Raw genomic sequence first — 20188 nt, forward strand, 5'->3', positions numbered from 1 at the left:
TTCGGCTTCTTTAACTTTCACTTTTGTATACCAGCTTCAAACAACTGTACATTTTGTAACATAAAAACAAGATTAAAAGTGACAATTTCATGCAGCACTAATGGGAAGGTATAAAAGGTGTGACATGCACTCCATAATTTCCTGGTTGCTAAAACACATCAAATATTGCCACCCCTTCCACTCAGAGCAAGCGAGCTGATGTTAGACAGGTAAATTGCCAAACCAGGAGTTAAGGCTGGAAAATGCCTGTGCACCAGTTTATACATGGCAAAATTGCAAATGAATGTGGGTTTGACACTTGTGCCTTCTTAGCGCCAGCCAAAAATAAAGCACAATAACTTTTTGCTCTAAGCTGACAAAGAACTTCTGTCAAATGAAATATGAAATCAATGTTTAAGAAAATCTTGTTAGTAATATTGTCACGCTCGCCATAATAACTAGACCAAAGCACAGTGTGATCTGGGTTCCACATATTTTTATTTCTGTGTGAAACTCACAGCAAAACAAAACAAAACAATAAGCGAATGAACGATACATGAAGAAAATGCAGTGTTCACAGGCATTACACAAAACCAAGATCCCATAAACAACAGGTGGGGAAAGGCTGCCTAAATATGATCCCCAATCAGAGAATGATAAACAGATGCCTCTGATTGGGAACCATTCCAGGCCAACATAGATATATAATCACCTAGATGACCCACCCTAGTGACACCCCGACCTAACCAACATAGAGAATAAAAAGCTCTCTATGGCCAGGGCGTGACAGTACCGCCCGCAAAAAGTGCGGACTCCGACCACAAAAACTTGGCTCAATAGGGGAGGGTCTGGGTGGGCATCTACCGTCGTAGGAGGCTCCGGTGCGGGGCGAAGTACCCACTCCGCTCGCGGATACCTCATCTTCAATGGCGGCTCTGGTGCGGGGATCTTCGCAGGATGCTCCGGACCATGGATCGTCGCCGGAGGAACCGGACCGTGAATCATCGCCGGGGACTCCGGACCGCGGTTTGTCGCCGGGGACTCCGGATGCTGAGTCGGCACAACCTGTCCTGGACAGATACCCACTTTAGCACGACAAGTGCGAGGAGCTTGCACAGAACACACCGGGCTGTGAATACGCACTGGAGACAAGGTGCATATCACCGCAAAACATGGTGCCTGACCGGCATACCAAGGTGAGTACGGGAGTTGGCTCTTGTTCAAACCCTGGCTCCGCCAACCACCCCATGTGCCTCCCCCAAAAAATATTTGGAGGCTGCCTCTCGGGCTTCCGTCGTGGCCACAAACCCCGGTGTCGTCGTTGTTGCTCCCTCGCTACTTCCGCCTGCTTCCATGGCAGGCTTCTGTCTCCTGCCATAATCTCTTCCCATGTCCAGGATATCCTCCACTCCTGGCTTTCCTCCTGGGCCCGCTGCTTGGTCCGTTGTTGGTGGGATCTTCTGTCACATGCCTCTGATTGGGAATCATACCAGGCCAACATAGATATATAATCACCAAGATGGCCCACCCTAGTCACACCACGACCTAACCAACATAGAGAATAAAAAGCTCTCTATGGTAAGGGTGTGACAAATATAGGCAACATAGTGTAGGAAATGTTTGTGGCCTGGCAAAGAAAATTGACGCCTGTCCCATGTTTTCCACAACAAGCTCTGTCTCACTGCAGAACTATGCGTTCTTCCACATTCTCCATACATCAAATTTCGAAGTTGCTCCAAATGTCAAATTTCGAAGTGTTTTTGTTGCTCCTGCTGCTCTGTAGCGTTCCATTTCTACAAAGGTCAAATTTCTAAATTAAGGGTTAATTCAATCCGACATCCTCAGGACATGAATAGTTGTCCAATTTCGACCTCAATCTTGAACGACCTGGCTGGTTGGCATTCTCTAGAGTCGGTACATACAGTGCACAGCTGTGGTGGGAGCCCCCTGCCATATTGTGATGAACGAGAGCAGTTCAGCCCAAGGAGATAGTGGTGGCGGAGGAGCTGGGTGGAGGGAACTGAAAGGGATGTGTTTTTAGGAGATGATTAAAGAGACAAAGATGAAAGGTAGACATTTTTCACAATGTCCCATAATGCTTGTGGAACGATTTGTGGGGGAAAGGGATGATATGTCTTTTCAAGCCAACACGACGCAGGACTCTCATGTGACCTGTCATCATAATTAAGAAACATGCAGTCGGCTCTCGACTTGATATTCAGACAAGCTAGTCGCAAACAGAGTCCTCTGTGCGCTTCCCAGAGATGGATAGATTATGTATCTGGAGCTAAATGGTGCGGTCCTTTAGCTTGGTGTTAAGTAAGTAATATAAAAGGACCAAGTTTGTTTTGTCTAAATTAGTTGCATTATGTTGGAGGAAAGGGAAGAGGTTTGTTTGTGCGACCACACCATTCCCGAGTCGGTACTTCCATCTGGGCTAGCCTTACTTCCTTCTTCATCCACAATGAAAACTGATTGACGACCTGGTGCCAAAACAGAAAAGGCTTTGTTTTGGTGATTTATTTTTGTCACATCATAAATTCATAAATAAATGTTTCAGTTGTTGACTGCAAAACTTTTAATATAGAATAAAATGCCCGCTGTGCAGTGCCTCCACTGCTACAAGAAAAGGCGCTTTATAGAACCAAAAATGGTTTAAAAGCACCTTTTAGCAATATACTGTAATCCACTGGTTAATTGATGACTGTGGATGCTGGTCTCTTGAAGGACAGGGGCCCGGTGACCACACATAGAGTGGTTACAGAGGTTTGTGATTGCAGTAGAAGGTGGCGAAATAAGGCTGCGAGATGTGGGTGATGGAGATCAATACGATATCATAGACTCTCTACTATCCAGTGGTGTGGTGACCGCAGCATTGACCTCTGAGTCATGCCACCTGGTTGAACACCATTGGAAGGACTTTACTTCTTAATTTTTCTGTACCTATTCGACAGAATTCAAAAAAACTATTGGTAACCAATTGGTGCCTAATGCTGCTTGATTTAATGAAGTAATTATTGTGCTGCCATTTTACTATGCAATTTCTTAGTAAATTGCCAGTTATTTCTGTTCAGGAGTTCTGTAGATATGTGCATCAGTCGTCTAACTTAAATGGTCTTCTAACTTAAAGAGTTTCTGATCAGGGTCAAATCAAAAAAGTGTTATATAAAAAAAGTGTCTTCAGTGGAAATTAAAGATGAAGAAAGACATTTGGAGTGCTAATGAAATTCTAATACAGATATCCAACAGATAGATGACAGTCCCTTTCATAGACAAAATGTCACAGTTGCTCAAACAGTATGTTCACAAGTGAGTGACAGAGTCAGGTATGATATAACCTGGCTATTAACATTTGAATGGATCTCACATGGATTTGACAAAGACTCTGATGTGATGCTGCTTTTCGCACATCGACACTGACAATGGATAGTTAATCAGAACTACCCTTCGACTTTAGAAAGGTTTTTAGAGACTATTAACTTCTTAGTGATCCCTTCGCGCGTTAACGGGATTGATTTGACAATACCCAGTGAAATAGCAGCACGACAAATTCAAAAACAGAAATACTCATAATAATAATTCATAAATCATAAAAGTGTTATACATCGGATAAAAGATGAAATTCTTGTTAATCCAGCCACAGTGTCAGATTTCAAAAAGGCTTCACGGCGAAAGCAAACCATGCTATTATCTGAGGACAGCGCCCCATCAAACAAACACATGAAAATCATAATTTAACTCACCAGGTTAAGTCAGAAATAACAATATAATTAATGCCTTACCTTTAAAGATCTTCTTCTGTTGGCACTCCAATGTGTCCATTAAACATCACAAATGGTCCTTTTGTTCGATAAATTATGTCGTTATATCCCCAAAATGTCAATTTATTTGGCACGTTTGATTCTGAAAATATACCAGTTCCAACTAACGCAACATGACTACAAAGTATCTAATAAGTTACCTGTGGACTTGTTCCAAACATTTCAAACAACTTTCCTAATCCAACTTTAGGTGTTTTTAAACATAAATAATCAATAAAATTTAAGATGGAATAAACTGTGTTCAATACCGGATGAAAACAAAGTGGAGCGAGCTTTCAGGTCGTGCGCCCACAACAGTCCACTTGGCTATCCACCCAGATAGGAAATGGCTACTTCTTCATTTCTCAAAGGAAAAACATCAACCAATATCTAAAGACTGTTGACATCTAGTGGAAGTGAAAGGAACTGCAAGCAAGTGCCTTGGAAATTTAGATCCATATAGAAATCCCATTGAAAAGAGAGTTACCTCAAAAAAAAAAAATCCTGGATGGTTTGTCCTCGGAGTTTCGCCTGCCAAATAAATTCTGTTATACTCAGAGATAATTCTAACAGTTTTAGAAACGTTAGAGTGTTTTGGATCCAAATCTACCAATTATATGCATCTCCTAGCTTCCGGGCCTGAGTGGCAGGCAGTTTGCTTTGGGCACACTTTTCATCCGGACGTGAAAATAGTGCCCCCTAGCCTTAAGAAGTTTTTAACCACATTGGTTTCCATTGATAATAACCATACCATGAAATTGTAAATTACTATTTCAGCAGTTCAATTCAACAATCATGCCTTTTTTGTTACCTTTTTATGAACGGTTGGTTTGTTGTATAATTTCTTGAGGAACGTCAAATCCCTTACGATCAGAGGAGGTGATTGGCTATTTCTTCTGCTCAGACCAATCAGAGACTGGGATTTACCCCTGGTCCTGGCAGCTGATTATTGGAAAGAGCATTATCCTCTTCCCCACTGCACCATAGTAGTTGTGTCCAGTATGCAGTCCAGTATGCAGTCCCTTATTGTCATAGCCCTCCTGACAGGACATATTTTACAGCCTCTGAAAAGGCTAGTACCTAATATCCAAAGGCGCAATACCCAATCAACGGAAATATATTTCTGAAGTTGATGGGGAAAAGGGGTAGGTTGAGGTGGTTGGTCTGTCCAGAGGCTTGATTGGGTTGAGCTAGTGGTATGAAAGCCCCGGATCCAATTAGCTTAGTGACCTAGGTATGGAGGAAGATGGGTCAGATTTGGATTTAAGCACCCCCTACCCACCACCACTATATCAATCTCTATTTGTCTTGAGGAAAGAGTGCCCCCTACTGGACAAACCGGCAGTGTATAACTTCAGATATCCCAGGGGAGAATAACTGCCCTGTGTCATTGAAGCCACGGAAGTTCACGGCCGACCGCGATACTGCAGGCATTGTTTGCAGAAAACAGCACCACCATTATAGTGAATGGAAAAATGACAATCTTTGTGGTCAATCTTTGTATAAAAACATTTTATGAGGACAATCATGGTACCAATAATTGCTTCTAATACACCAGATATATGTCTCCAACCGATTATTTTAAAATCTCAATGAGAGCACTGAGCTACCCTGCGAAGTCACTTCCTGGAGTAGCTCAAACCGCGCATGTTAAGTCTCCATGAGACACCATCATAACCGACTCAATTTGGCTTCAATGCGCTATTGAGTCTTCACATAGGAATGAATGGTGTCACATGACCAATGGTTTTGTCCATTAATATATACAGTCATTGGGTTATGCAGCCAAATATTCACCAAACTTAACCCTGGGCCATGTTCATTAGGGAAAAACTTAGTGTTTAAAAAAAAAATTAAATTTTTTTTTTGCAACGGAAAATGAAAATGAGGGAATCTAGGTAGTCCCCATTTGTCTCAGTTAGTTTTTTTTTAGTTTGGTCCCTAATGAAAACAACCCTGCTTATCTTCAACTGTTTAGCATTTAGAGAGCTGTGGAAAGATATGGCTTGCAAAGAATGTCACTAAATTGCTATTTGTCTGTTTCTCTTTTCAGCCAATGGCGACTTTCCTCCTACTGTAACTGGCAACACTAAACTGCCAATGAAACCAACCAATCAGAACATCAAAACAACAACCCCGTCCAATGGAAACTCAAGAACCTTGTCAGAACATCCAACTCTGACTGCGTGTAAGTGTCCACCTGTTGTCGTATAGCTGTGAGTATCTCAGGCATAGGCGCTGTATTTGTAGTATACAGAAAAGAGGGAAGAAGATTATACATTTTTGACTCTGATCTCAAGCTAGAACAATGGTCTCTGATCCCACACACAGACATTCTCTCCTATCCTCTCCCTGCTTGCTCACTGACAAACACACACACACACACCCAGGATGACTTCTACTCACACTCACTCCACACGTGCTGTGAAAGGCACAGTGCTTTTTCCTCAAACAAAGTAAGTGTGCCACCTACTGGATTCATCCCCACGTCTGTAACTGTACATCTCACTCTGGATTAAATGGAGCAGGACGGACAGTTTTGATCTGCTAAACGTTCCAATTTGCTTCCATAGAATGTAAATGTAGCTCCTTTCACAGAGTTGACATTTTCCACCTTCGATTCTAACAAGCACCGAGCTACTGCATAAATTAACACTGTGGATAGTGCAGAGCTGGAATTGGCTCCTTTTAGACACATTTTACACAGCACGCAACACTGACTTTCCAGGAGTATAATCATTGAAGTAATCATGTATTTTGTCTTGTCGCTTTGTCTTCGAGCCAATAGCACCACCGCAGACAAAATAAATACCTATCTGGCTGCTGATGCCAGTGCCCTTATACTCTGAGAATCTCAGAGTAATTGCATTTATCACCATCTTGTTTACTCCTCCAAGCAACAAGATGATGTTCATGACATTCCCTTCAGTATCATTGCAAAGAGTGAAATTCACAGTTCAGTCAAGACTTGTTAGCCACAGCCTCATGCTAACACACTCCCTTGCAGTCATTTTCCTTCATTATACAACGGGTGGATCTAATCCTGAATGCTGATTGGTTAAAACCTCATTCCAGTCGGTGTCTATTCTGCAAGTTACCACCGGCTAAATCTATGACGCTTAAATGCCTATTTACTCTGTTTCATCAGACTGCGCGATCCATGGTCTCATCAGCCCAGCCAGGCAATTTATAAACTTGATCTCCACTATTAAAAGCATCCAGACATTATCTCACATTTCTGTTAGACTAACATTTAGTTTTCAACATCAGAAATTTGTATAAACCTTGATGTCTTGTCTCTCTGACATTTGCAACATTGTTTCACTATTCAATTTCAATCTCCAGCTGTCCCATAAAAATGAATATGTTGGGAGTCGGGATGAGATAGACAAGTAGGCAGGTTTTCTCAGCCAGTCAAAATCATGAATCGGCATATTTTTATGGATATATACAAAGAACTTAAATCAAATCCAATTGTATTCGTCACCCGCGCCGAATACAACTTGTGTACCATAAAATGCTTACCTATAAGCCTTTAACATGCAATGTAGTTTTGAGAACAAAGAGTTAAGAAAATATTTACTAAATAAACTAAAGTAAAAGAAGTCTCACAATAAAATAACAGTAAGGAGGCTATATACAGGGGGTAACGGTACCAAGTCAATGAGCGGGGGTACAGGTTACTCTACTTAATTTGTACATGTGGTAATTTGTACATGTAGATAGGCGTGAAGTGACTATGCATAGATGATAAACAGTGAGTAGCAACAGTGTCAAAACAAAGGGGGGGGGGGGGGATTAATGCCAACAGTCCGGGTGGCCATTTGATTAATTGTGCAGCAGTCTTATGGCTTGAGGGTAGAACTGTTAAGGAGCCTTTGGACCTAGACTTGGCGCTCCGTTACCACTTGCTGTGCGGTTGCAGAGAGAACAGTCTATGATTTGGGTGACTGGTGTCTTTGACCATTTTTAGGGCCTTCCTCTGACACCGCCTAGTATAGAGGTCCTGGATGGCAGGAAGCTTGGCCCCAGTAATGTACTGGGCGATACGCACTACCCTCTGTAGCACCTTATAGTCGGATGCCAAGCGGTTGACATACCAGGCGGTGATGCAACTGGTCAGGATGCTCTCAATGGTGCAGCAGTAGAACTTGTTGAGGATCTGGGGAGCCATACCAAATCATTTCAGTCTCCTGAGGGGCAATAGGCATTGTCATGCACTCTTCATGACTATCTTGGTGTGTTTGGACCATGATAGTTTGTTGGTGATATGGACACCAAGGAACTTGAAGCTCTCAACCTGCTCCACTTCAGGTCCATCAATGTTAATGGGGGCTTGTTTGGTCTTCCTTTTCCTGTAGTCCATGATCAGCTCCTTTGTCTTGATCACATTGAGGGAGAGGTTGTTGTCCTGGCATCACACATGGCCAGGTCTCTGACCTCCTCCCTATAGGCTGTCTCATCATTGTTGGTGATGAGGCCTACCACCGTTGCGTTGTCAGCAAACTTAAGGATGGTGTTGGAATCGTGCTTTGCCACTCAGTGGGTGAACAGGGACTACAGGATTGGACTAAGCACACAACCCTGAGGAGCCCCCATGTTGAGGTTGAGCGTGGCAGATGTGTTGTTGCCTACCCTTACCACCTGGGGGTGGCCAGTCAGGATATCCAGGATCCAGTTGCAGAGGGAGGTGTTTAGTCCGATGGGTCCTTAGCTTAGTGATGAGCTTTGTGGGCGCTATGCTGTTGAACACTGAGCTGTAGTCAATAAACACCATTCTCACATAGGTGTTCGTTTTATCCAGGTGGGAAAGGGCAGTGTGAAGTGCAATAGAGATTGTGTCATCTATGGATCTGTTGGGGCGGTATGCAAATTGTTGTTGTTCTAGGGTTTCCGGCATGATGGTGTTGACATGAGCCATGACCAACCTTTCAAAGCACTTCATGGCTACCAACGTGAGTGCTATGGGGCAGTAGTAATGTCCTGATAAGAGAGCACATTTTCTATGCCAGGTGAAATCGTGCATCATTAGCTCATTGTTATGGATGCATCCCAACCAATTTGACTAGAAAACTGCTTAAACAAATGTGAATGCAGCTACTTCGTTGTTATTCTGGCTATTTGACATGACAGTAAATTAGCCGTAGTTGGCTAGCTTGCAAGCAAGGGATAAGAACGTTTCCAGCCAGTATGGCAATTTAGAACAAACAACTGGGTCGCGTCCATAGATACAGAACAAAAAGACTGAACGACTGGTCGGTTTGGGTAGCAACCCTAGATTTATGTCTGGACTATATCTTGTGGAAGGATGAAATAGTATGAATAAATACATAAAAATCAAGCTTTTATTGAAAATGTGTCAATCTTTATTTGAATATGTTGGTAACCCGTTGTATAAAAGTGCTAATGCCCTCAAAGCCGGTGTTTGGAGGATATATTGGCATGGTTTGCCAATTTATCCTCCAAACACAGGCTACTCAAGCATTATCACTAAATTGACATGCCTGATCCGATATGCATCAACCTGGTAACAGACCTTTTGTAACCAACTGTGAGGTGTTTTTTATTGGTGATTAAGATACGAGGAACCAGAATGTGTCTATTAAGTAAGAGCTGTGTCCATTAAATAATGCAATATCGAGTGACTTCAAACACAGGTCGCCTAGCCACAGCATCACACAATCATTGAATCTCAAATATCATCTACGTTTTTTGACGATGTGTTATTCAATGATGAGAGTTGATAATTTGTTGATAATGGTGATTTTTAGTGGTCTCCTTGGAATATTGGCATAGGTTTCCAAAACTGACTGGATCTTAGCCAAGACTGTAAACTAGTCCTCCTCATATGGTGTTTAAATTACAATGGCTATCTAATATCTTGGGTGTTCAAAAAAGCAGGACTCTCTCTGATTTCGGGGTCAGCCTTCTTTTCGTCCTTTGGCCTTGGATTATCATAGGCATTCTCCCAGGAGATTAATAAGTGGACTTGCATTTATGGCTTGGCCTTCTGATAGGCAACTTCGAAGGGGGCTTTAATATTCGCTCTGCATCTCCCTTTGGCCGGAACCCTCCAGTGCTGATGTGCTTGATGCCTGCGGGGGAAACGATAGAAAGCCTGATGAGTGTGTGTGAGTGCCTGATGAGGGTTTTAGTTCAGCGGGCCTGTCACTCTGAAGCAGCTCTCCTCCTTCCTCATCATGCTCAATGATTAACCCTGGGAAACATCAATGACATCATTTCTATCTCTCCTCATTGCTCTCTGCTCTTCTTCTTACCTCTCTCTGCTCTTCTTTGCATTTCTCTCTGCTCTTCTTCGCACTTCTCTCTGTTCTTCTTTGCACCTTTCTCTGCCTTTTTTTGCACCTCTCTGCTCTTCTTCGCACCTCCCTCTCTCTGCTCTTCTTTGCACCTCGCTCTTCTCATAACTCGCTCTCTCTCACACCTTTTTTTACTGTCCCATCTTGTTCTCTCTCTTTTTCAGACTTACTCTTTCTAACCTTTCTTGCTTTCAGCCCCATCTTACTCATTTCCACTGTTTTGTCTCTCACTCTGCTTTCTTTCAGTTCTTCCCTTTTCCCACTCTTTCTCTCATTTCCCCTGCTCCTTCCCTCTTTCTCCCCTGCTTTTTCTCACCTCTCTCTTTCTCTTCCTCCCCTTCTTTTTCTCTCCTCATTGTTTCTCTCACCCATCTATATGTATTGATCTGTTACCTGAAGTCTCTCTGCACCTTTATTTCTCTGAAACCCAAACCTACAATGAGGGTGTGTACTCAGACAGTGTGTGTATGTGTCTGAAATGGCACCCTATTCACGACATAATGTACATATGGCTCTGGTCAAAAGCTGTGCACTATATAGGGAATAGGGTGCCATTTGGGACGCATCCACTCTCTCACTGCTGACTCATCGTTTCTATGGGGGAAACAACAGAGTTCTCTCACAGACTCTCAGTTGATGAGCTCACTTCACTTTCTCACCGTGATTACTTCGCCGCCCGATGGAAAAGGGACTCGTCACCAACTTCAAAATGAGTGTGTGTGTGAGTGGGTGCAGTAGAAAGTGTGTATGCCTATTATTTTACAACACCAAGGACAGAGGAAGAGGAGACCGACTGAAGCGATCTGATTGGCTCCTGTCAGCAGAACAGCAAGTGATTGACATCTGCACTAAACAAAATCGGTCCATAATGACTATGCAGATCTTCAGGGGGAACATGTTTTTTTTTGTTGTCTCTTACCGTTGTTATTAGTCACTAATTAACCACATTTCACATGCAGAATACTAGTCGTTAAATCAAATGGTGAGCTGTTGTTATTCCATGTCTGTGGCCCAAATGGAACTCTATTCCATACAGTGCTTAAAGACCAGTAGCCATAGGGCTCCATATAGGGAATAGTGTGCCATTTGGGACACAACCCATGTGTTTGGAAGAGGTATTAATCACCTGGATTAATTTATAATGAGCACCACAATACAAGATACTGTGTGTTGGAATACAATATTGAAATTAAATAGACTGGGGAATTCTTAGACTCCAATTCAACTCATACTCATCTTCCTTCATGCATTAATATGTGCCAATCAAAGTGGAACAACCTTTTAGGGTTATATTCCAATGCAATGACCATACTAGCAGTGTGCATATTGAGTCAGAGGCATGAAATAGCCATCTGTCTCTGGTGAAAGACAGATCAAACTATTTCATGCTCATTAAAATTTATAACAGTCACCTGTCCTTTCCTAAACATATGTGCTGTATAAAACAAGGATTTGGAACCGTGTACCATAACGTTTGACCCCTTTACCTTTCTGTGGTATAGAAACAGTATGAATATGCACAAACACAATAAAAAGCAAAACACAATTAAAACATCAGATTAAAGCTTTGATTAGTCATGAAATGGCAGCAATAGAGCAGCAGCATAAATCATAAACAAACTCAAAATTGTATGCAGCAAGGCTTTCTGTATTGGTTATACCCAGCAATCAAAGCAAATCAAGTCAACAGTCAATTCAATGAATAATCCAGAGTTCAAAGATCACAAAATAAACATTTGATTCAGTTGTTAAGTTAGTTCAATCTAGTTATTTTTTAAAAAGTAAATCCACAAAAAATAAATTATAATCCAATAGGAATTGTAGGAGAGACAATCAGCAATGCAGAACTTAATCTGATATGCTAACTACTCATTGGTGTCAAAAGGACATCCTTATGTGGGAGTCTAAAGGGGATGTTCAGGTGAATAAAAGAGAAGAGCAGTTGCCGATAAAGTCAATCAAAATGAATCTGGTTTAATACAAGTTGCAACATGGGGACACCACCCGCACAGAAGCAGAGAAAATGTCTAACAGGCACTTATATATTTATCAGACAGTAACATATGTTCTGTTAACACCAGCCCAAGAGGCTGGGAGGAAGTCACCACATCATTGGCTACAGAATCAGAGATACAATATCAGTCTACCTCCAGTCTGATGTCAATCACTATCAACGGATACAAGATTAATACTTAACAAACAGCATTGAGTCTAGTGACCATCAACCCGTGACACAAATGATCTAAAGGAACAGGTTTATACAGCACATTTACTGAGCAATTTTACTTTCAAAGTTATCAAACAAACATTTCCCCATTGTCACTCACACCATGGCCTTTTGCGCTCCCATTCCTGTGTGTGACCCTGTGGAAGCACATCTTGAGAGAGAGAGAGAGAGAGAGAGAGAGAGGGGGGGGGGGGGTCTGTTCACCAACCAAGAATACACAAAACAGCATATTGGTCTGCAAAAATATCCTCAGTGTACAACGTAAAACACCAGATAATGCATGCAGAGCAGAAATAGGCCGATACCCGCTAATTAATTATCAAAATCCAGAAAATATCTGTTGAATTCTGCATCCACCTAAAAGGAAGTGATTCCCAAACCTTCCACAACAAAGCCATCACCGACAAGCTGGTCTGCAAGCTGGTCTTGGGGCTCTGTTCATAAACACAAACAGACCCCACAGAGCACCAGGACAGCAACCCAATTAGACCCAACCAAATCATGTGAAAACAAAAATATATATAACTATTTCCAATTTGAGTAATTAAGAAAAATACTGAGCAAACTAGAATGCTATTTGTCCCTAAACAGAGAGTACACAGTGGCAGTATACATGACCACTGTGACTGACCCAAACTTAAGCAAAGCTTTGACTATGTACAGACTCAGTGAGCATAGCCTTGCTATTGAGAAAGGCCGCTGTAGGCAGACCTGGCTCTCAAGAGAAGACCGGCTATGGTCACACTGCCCACAAAATGCGGTGGAAACTGAGCTGCACTTCCTAACCCCCTGTCAAATGTATGACCGTATTAGAGACACATATTTCCCTCAGATTACACTGATCCACAAAGAATTTGAAAACAAACCCAATTTTGATCAACTCCCATATCTACTGGGTGAAATACCACAGAGTGCATCACAGTAGCAAGATTTGTGACCTGTTGCCACAAGAAAATGGAACCAGTGAAGAACAAACACCATTGTAAATACAACCCTTATTTATTTGCATTTATTTTCTATGTTGTACTTTAACTATTTGCACATAATATGACATTGGAAATGTCTTTATTCTTTTGGAACTTTTGTGAGTGTTGTTAGGTTCTAAATGAAGAGTAAAAACTCACAGACGATTAGTAAAGCTCAAGCCAAGTTCATTCACCCAAAGGATCAGATAGCTGAACAGACAAAGATGTGTTCCCACCAGCACAAGTGTATATATACCCCAATTTGGGTGAAATCTCCTCCTTCCCTCTAAACATTACATCTTTATTGCAAGGCAGGGAGTTAAGTGATGTGGATAATAAACTGTTCCTTCTCCCTTAATGTGACCTGACCTGACCTCGGCCCCCATTCCTCACGAATCCCCAGCTCACCCTTATCAGTGAATTCAAACATGTTATTGCCTTTCCCTTACTTAGTACATTCCGAGACCCTGGCTCATATCCAACATGAATTGACCAAAACATATACATTCCTCCTACAGATAACCATTATTTTCTGGTCCATAAGATGCCTGATGATTAACAATATTTCAAGTTTAGAAGTCAGAACCCATCAGTGTAATGTTTAATGTACATTTTTATTTTTTATTTCGCTTTTGTTTATTATCTCCTCTTATGGATAGGGGAGACGCTAGCGTCTCAACTGGCCAATTGCCAGGGGAAATGCAGAGCGCTAGATTCAAATAAAATGCTATAAAATTCAAACTTTCATTAAATCACACATGTAAGTTACTCAATAACAGCTACACTCGTTGTGAATCCAGCCAACATGTCAGATTTTAAAAATGCTTTTCGGCGAAAGCATATGAAGCTATTATCTGATAGCCTGCAGCCATCCTCACCAGCAGTAAACAAAGGAGCTATAGTGTAGTAGGCGCTACACAAAACGCTGAAATAAAATATAAAATATGCATTACCTTTGACGAGCTTCTTTTGTTGGCACTCCAATATGTCCCATAAACATCACAATTGGTCCTTTTGTACGATTAATTCCGTCCATATATATCGAAAAAGTCCATTTATAAAGCGCGTTTGATCAATAAAAAAAACAGCTTAGAAAAACGCAACGTCACTAAATAATATTTCAAAAGTTGCCTATAAACTTTGCCAAAATATTTCAAACTATTTTTGTAATACAATGTTAGGTATTTTTAAACGTTAATAATCAATCAAATTGTAGATGGGGTAATCTGTATTCAATACATGAACGAAAAGAAAAAGTCTCTGCTCTTCATGTCTTGCGCAACTCACAAAAGTGTCCCCTGTTCCGAGTTGGCCTACTTCCTGATAAGACAAAGGAATAACCTCAGCCATATTCCAAATACTGGCGACATCGCGTGGAAGCGGTAGGAACTGAAAATAGGTTCATATTAAATATCCAATGGCAAAGACATATAGGGAAGAGAGATGGGAAGAAAAAAATTTATTCTGAACAGTTAGTCCTCGGGGTTTTGCCTGCTACATAAGTTATGTTATACTCACAGACATGATTCAAACAGTTTAGAAACTTCAGAGTGTTTTCTATCCAAATCTACGAATAATATGCATATCTTATATTCTTGGCATGAGTAGCAGGAAGTTGAAATTGGGCGCGCTATTCATCCAAAGTGAAAATTCTGCTCCCTAGCTTTGAGGTTTTAACTTGCATTTTCGATGTTAACATACATTTCCCATGCCAATAAAGTCCTTGAATTGAAATTGAATTGAGAAAGAGAGAGAGAGTGACTGGTAGTCTTCAACCATAGACGTTGACCATGAACACAATTTAGTGATCATGGACAGTGGTGTAAAGTACTTAAGTAAAAATACTTGAAAGTACTACTTAAGTAGTTTTTTGGGGTATCTGTACTTTACTTAACTATTTATAGTTTTGACAACTTTTACTTCATTTTATTCCTAAATAAAATAATGTACTTTCTACTCTAGTACTAGTTACATTTAGAATGCTTTGCAGGACAGGAAATTGTCTAATTCACACACTTATCAAGAGAACATTCCCTACTTCCTCTGATATGGCGGACTCACTAATCACAACATTTTTCTGAGTGTTGGATTTCTGAGTGTTGGAGCGTGACCCTGGCTATCCTTAACTGAAAGAAAATGGTGCCGTCTGGTTTGCTTAAAATAAAGACTTACTTTTACTTTTGATATATTTACTTTTGATATATTTCAAACCAAATACTTTTAGACTTTTACTCAAGTAGTATTTTACTGGGTGAATTTCACTTAACTTAGTAGAAAATGATTCAAGTTATCTTTACTTTAACTCAAGTATTACAATTGGGTACTTTTTCCACCACTGGTCACGGTCAATGATTTGTGCCAATTGCATAATAAGAGGCCATATCTAGCATTGACCACACACCCTGTTCCTTTCCTTTCTCATTGTTCAGCAATGTACAGTGGGGAGAACAAATATTTGATACAGAGATCATATGTTTCCTGTAAGTTTTGACCAGGTTTGCACACACTGCAGCAGGGATTTTGGCCCACTCCTCCATACAGACCTTCTCCAGATCCTTCAGGTTTCGGGGCTGCCGCTGGGCAATACGGACTTTCAGCTCCCTCCAAATATTTTCAATTGGGTTCAGGTCTGGAGACCGGCTAGGCCACTCCAGGACCTTGAGATGCTTCTTACGGAGCAACTCCTTAGTTGCCCTGGCTGTGTGTTTCGGGTCGTTGTCATGCTGGAAGACCCAGCCACGACCCATCTTCAATGCTCTTACTGAGGGAAGGAGGTTGTTGGTCAAGATCTCGCGATACATGGCCCCATCCATCCTCCCCTCAATACGGTGCAGTCGTCCTGTCCCCTTTGCAGAAAAGCATCCCCAAAGCATCCCCAAAGAATTATGTTATGTTATGTTATTATGAATTATGTTTCCACCTCCATGCTTCACGGTTGGGATGGTATTCTTAGGGTTGTACTCATCCTTCTACTTCCTCCAAACACGGCGAGTGGAGTTTAGACCAAAAAGCTCTATTTTTGTCTCATCAGACCACATGACCTTCTCCCATTCCTTCTCTGGATCATCCAGATGGTCATTGGCAAACTTCAGACGGGCCTGGACATGCGCTGGCTTGAGCAGGGGGCCTCGCGTGCCCTGCAGGATTTTAATCCATGACGACGTGGTGTGGTACTAATGGCTTTCTTTGAGACTGTGGTCCCAGCTCTCTTCAGGTCATTGACCAGGTCCTGCTGTGTAGTTCTGGGCTGATCCCTCACCTTCCTCATGATCATTGATGCCACACGAGGTGAGATCTTGCATGGAGCCCCAGACCGAGGGTGATTAACCGTCATCTTAAACTTCTTCCATTTTCTAATAATTGCGCCAACAGTTGTTGCCTTCTCACCAAGCTGCTTTCCCAGCCTTGTGCAGGTCTACAATTTAACCCTGATTGTCCTGGAGTCTGTTTGATTGAGTGTGTGGACAGGTGTCTTTTATACAGGTAAAGAGTTCAAACAGGTGCAGTTAATGCAGGTAATGAGTGGAGAACAGGAAGACTTCTTAAAGAAAAACTAACATTTCTGTGAGAGCCGGAATTCTTACTGGTTGGTAGGTGATCAAATACTTATGTCATGCAATAAAATGCAAATTAATTACTTAAAAATAATACAATGTGATTTTCTGGATTTTTCTTTTAGATTCCGTCTCTCACAGTTGAAGTGTACCTATGATAAAAAATTACAGACCTCTACATGCTTTGTAGTAGGAAAACCTGCAAAATCAGCAGTGTATCAAATACTTGTTCTCCCCACTGTATGTTGACCATGAACACAACCACAAGGTGATGGTCGTGGTCAATGATTTACTACTGTATCTGATCATACCCCAGTTACATAATCAGAAACCACATCTAACATTGACCACACACCTTGCTCCTCTCCTTCCCTTTCTTCTTGTTCAGCAGAGCGTGACCTGTGTGTGTGTTTGTGTGTACCTATGTGTACATGCACCTCTGTGTGTGTATGAGCATGATCAGTTATCAATTGGCCCCAGCCCTAGAATAATAGAATAAGTAGGGATGGATTTACGTTGGGCAACGACCAACAAGTCTGTAGGCGGTTGCTGTTCCTTGGTTGAAAATGATAGATTCGGCCTGGGGACTTCACAGCTTCTTTATAAGTATTTGGTGGAGAGAAGACTAGCTTAAGAATACATTTACTTCTACTGGATATTTTAAAGCCTTTGCACTTCTAGCCTTAGAACTGGTCAGAATTGAAGGAATGATGGATGGCGCTACATTTCGGGAAATTCTTGAGGGAAACCTATTTGTCTTCCAGAGATTTGAGACTAGGACAGAGGTTCACCTCCCAGCAGGACAATGACCCTAAGCATACTGCTAAAGCAACAATCGAGTGTTTTAAGGGGAAACATTCAAATGTCTTGGAATGGCCTAGTCAAAGCCCAGACTTCAATCCAATTGAGAATCTGTGGTATGACTGTCACGATAATTTCCATCCTGATGTTCTAACTGAACTATTTTATATCTCTGTCTAATTGCTGAAGGATGTAAATCTCCAGTTCAAAGAAATAGACAGTCTCAGCCTGCAATAGATCAATTCTTGATTCAGAGAGAGCTCTGTCCTTTGTCATGGAAATTGCAAGATTATGTTATAATGCTTGTATTGCATTATAATGGTAGTTTTATTTGACAGAATAGTGTATTCTGTTAACTATTGTGTGTGTGTTCTATTGAGGATGGGCCTTTATGAGATAACACTGACAGAGGAGATTTACGATGTCTTTGGGTGATAAAACCTAAAGAGCATTCCAGAGAACATGAGGTAATGTTTTTGTGCTATACCGTACCAGGGTGAGATGGTTCCAGTTTGGAGTAGGAGGACCAGACACTGGTCTATACAATGAAAACTGTTGACACAGCAGTTGCTGTCTGCTATGTATTATAGCTGTCTTTCATACAAATCTTAAACTTGTGACCATTCTATGTATCTGTTGTTTGTCATGTAGGTTGAGAGCGGTGTATCTTGGCTATAAAAGATCTTTGTACTTTTGTTTTATCACTCTCAACGGTTCATTAGAAATGGTGAATTGTTGAAAGTCATTGCTATTGCAAAGCCCTTATTATTAAACATGTAGTTTAAGTATAACTCTGACATGTGTGTTAAGTTTGACTCTCCTCATTTGATAATACAGAAATTAACGACCACACCTTCAAGTGCAGAGAAAATATTTTCATACACACACACAAACATGTTCAAATCTTAAATTACGCCTTGCTCAGACAGTTACTTTTCCATTACACACATGCATTGTTTGTTATTTTCTGCAATATGTTTCATACTTTTCTGCAAGCCTAACAATTTCTCCCCTCCACAGGTGGGGACAGAATGTCCTGTTATTGGTTTCACAGTAGCACAACTTGTCTGTCGATAGCTCCTCATATCCTTTGTTTCACACTTGCACCCTGCTTACATAGCTAAACAGGAACAAAATGTCCTGGTTCTAATTCTGACTAAAACCACACACATCATCAGATTATAGTTTTATGATTCTAATACATTTCACACAATAATATGGTTTCAGGGTGGAATACTTTATTTGTTATCTTAATCTTGCGACGAGCAATCCCGTATCCGGGAGCGTAATCATAGCCTCAAACGAATTAGCATAACGCAGCGGACATGAAATACCCCTAGAAACTTTTCCTGTTCATGAAAATCGCAAATTAAATGAAATAAATATATTCAAACACAAGCTTAGCCTTTTGTTAACAAAACTGTCATCTCAGATTTTAAAAATGTGTTACAGCCAATGCTAGACAAGCATTTGTGTAAGTTTATCATTGCATAATGCTATGCTAGGCTCTGCTGGCAGCAGGCAACATTTTCACGAAAATAAGAAAAGCAACCAAATTAAAATATTTACCTTTGAAGAACTTCAGAAGCTTTCACTCAGGAGACTCCCAGTTAGATAGCAAATGTTCCTTTTTTCCCAAAAATTATTTTTGTAGGCGAAATAGCTCCCGTTTCTTCATCATGCTTGGCTGAGAAATCGACCGGAAAATGCTACGACTATAACACCAAACTTTTTTCCAAATTTGCTCCATAATATCGACAGAAACACGGCAAACGTTGTTTAGGATCCATCCTCAAGGTGTTTTTAACATATATATTCGATAATATATCCGACGAGGCAATTGGTTTCTCATAAGAAGCGATTGGAAAAATGGCTACCTCAGTATTTTACGCAAGATTTTCTGCGGGAGACACCACGTGACCAAATGCTATATATGGTCCCTTACAGCCATTCTTCAATGGAAATGCCTAAAAAGACATCACAATGCAGTAGAAACATGGGGGAATACGTGGAAAACGTAAGCTCATTCATAGCTCATTCACAGCCATATAAGGAGTCATTGGCATGATGCGGTTTCAAAAAATGCGTCACTTCCTGGTTGGATTTTTATCTGGGTTTCTTCTGTAACATCAGTTCTGTGGCACTCACAGACAATATCTTTGCAGTTTTGGAAACGTCAGAGTGTTTTCTTTCCAAAGCTGTCAATTATATGCATAGTCAAGCATCTTCTCGTGACAAAATATCTTGTATAAAATGGGAACGTTTTTCATCCAAAAATGTTAATAGCGCCACCTAGTCGCAAGAAGTTAAACATAGAAGAATTTGTATCAATGACTTAAAGATTGCTGTACATCAGCAGAACCTATCCAAATTGAAGCAGCTGGAGCAGTTTTGCCTTGAAGAATGGGTAAAAATCCCAGTGGCTAGATGTGCCAAGTTTATAGAGACATACCCCAAGAGACTTGCAGCTGTAATTTGTGCAAAAGGTGGCTCTACAAAGTATTGACTTTGAGGGGGTGAATAGTTATGCACGCTCAAGTTT

General features: G+C 41.1%; 1 protein-coding gene across 1 annotated transcript in view; it reads left to right on the top strand.

Moving 5' to 3' along the window:
- The window catches only part of LOC110506268 (ALK tyrosine kinase receptor), a 150315-nt gene that overhangs the window by 53012 nt on the left and 77115 nt on the right, over window positions 1-20188 (top strand). The window contains exon 7 of the mRNA XM_021585704.2: window positions 5833-5967. Within this exon, the coding sequence (XP_021441379.2) occupies window positions 5833-5967 (135 nt within the window). The remainder of the gene's footprint in view (window positions 1-5832; window positions 5968-20188) is intronic.

Source organism: Oncorhynchus mykiss, chromosome 26 (assembly GCF_013265735.2).
Source record: "Oncorhynchus mykiss isolate Arlee chromosome 26, USDA_OmykA_1.1, whole genome shotgun sequence".
Classification (NCBI taxonomy): domain Eukaryota; kingdom Metazoa; phylum Chordata; class Actinopteri; order Salmoniformes; family Salmonidae; genus Oncorhynchus; species Oncorhynchus mykiss.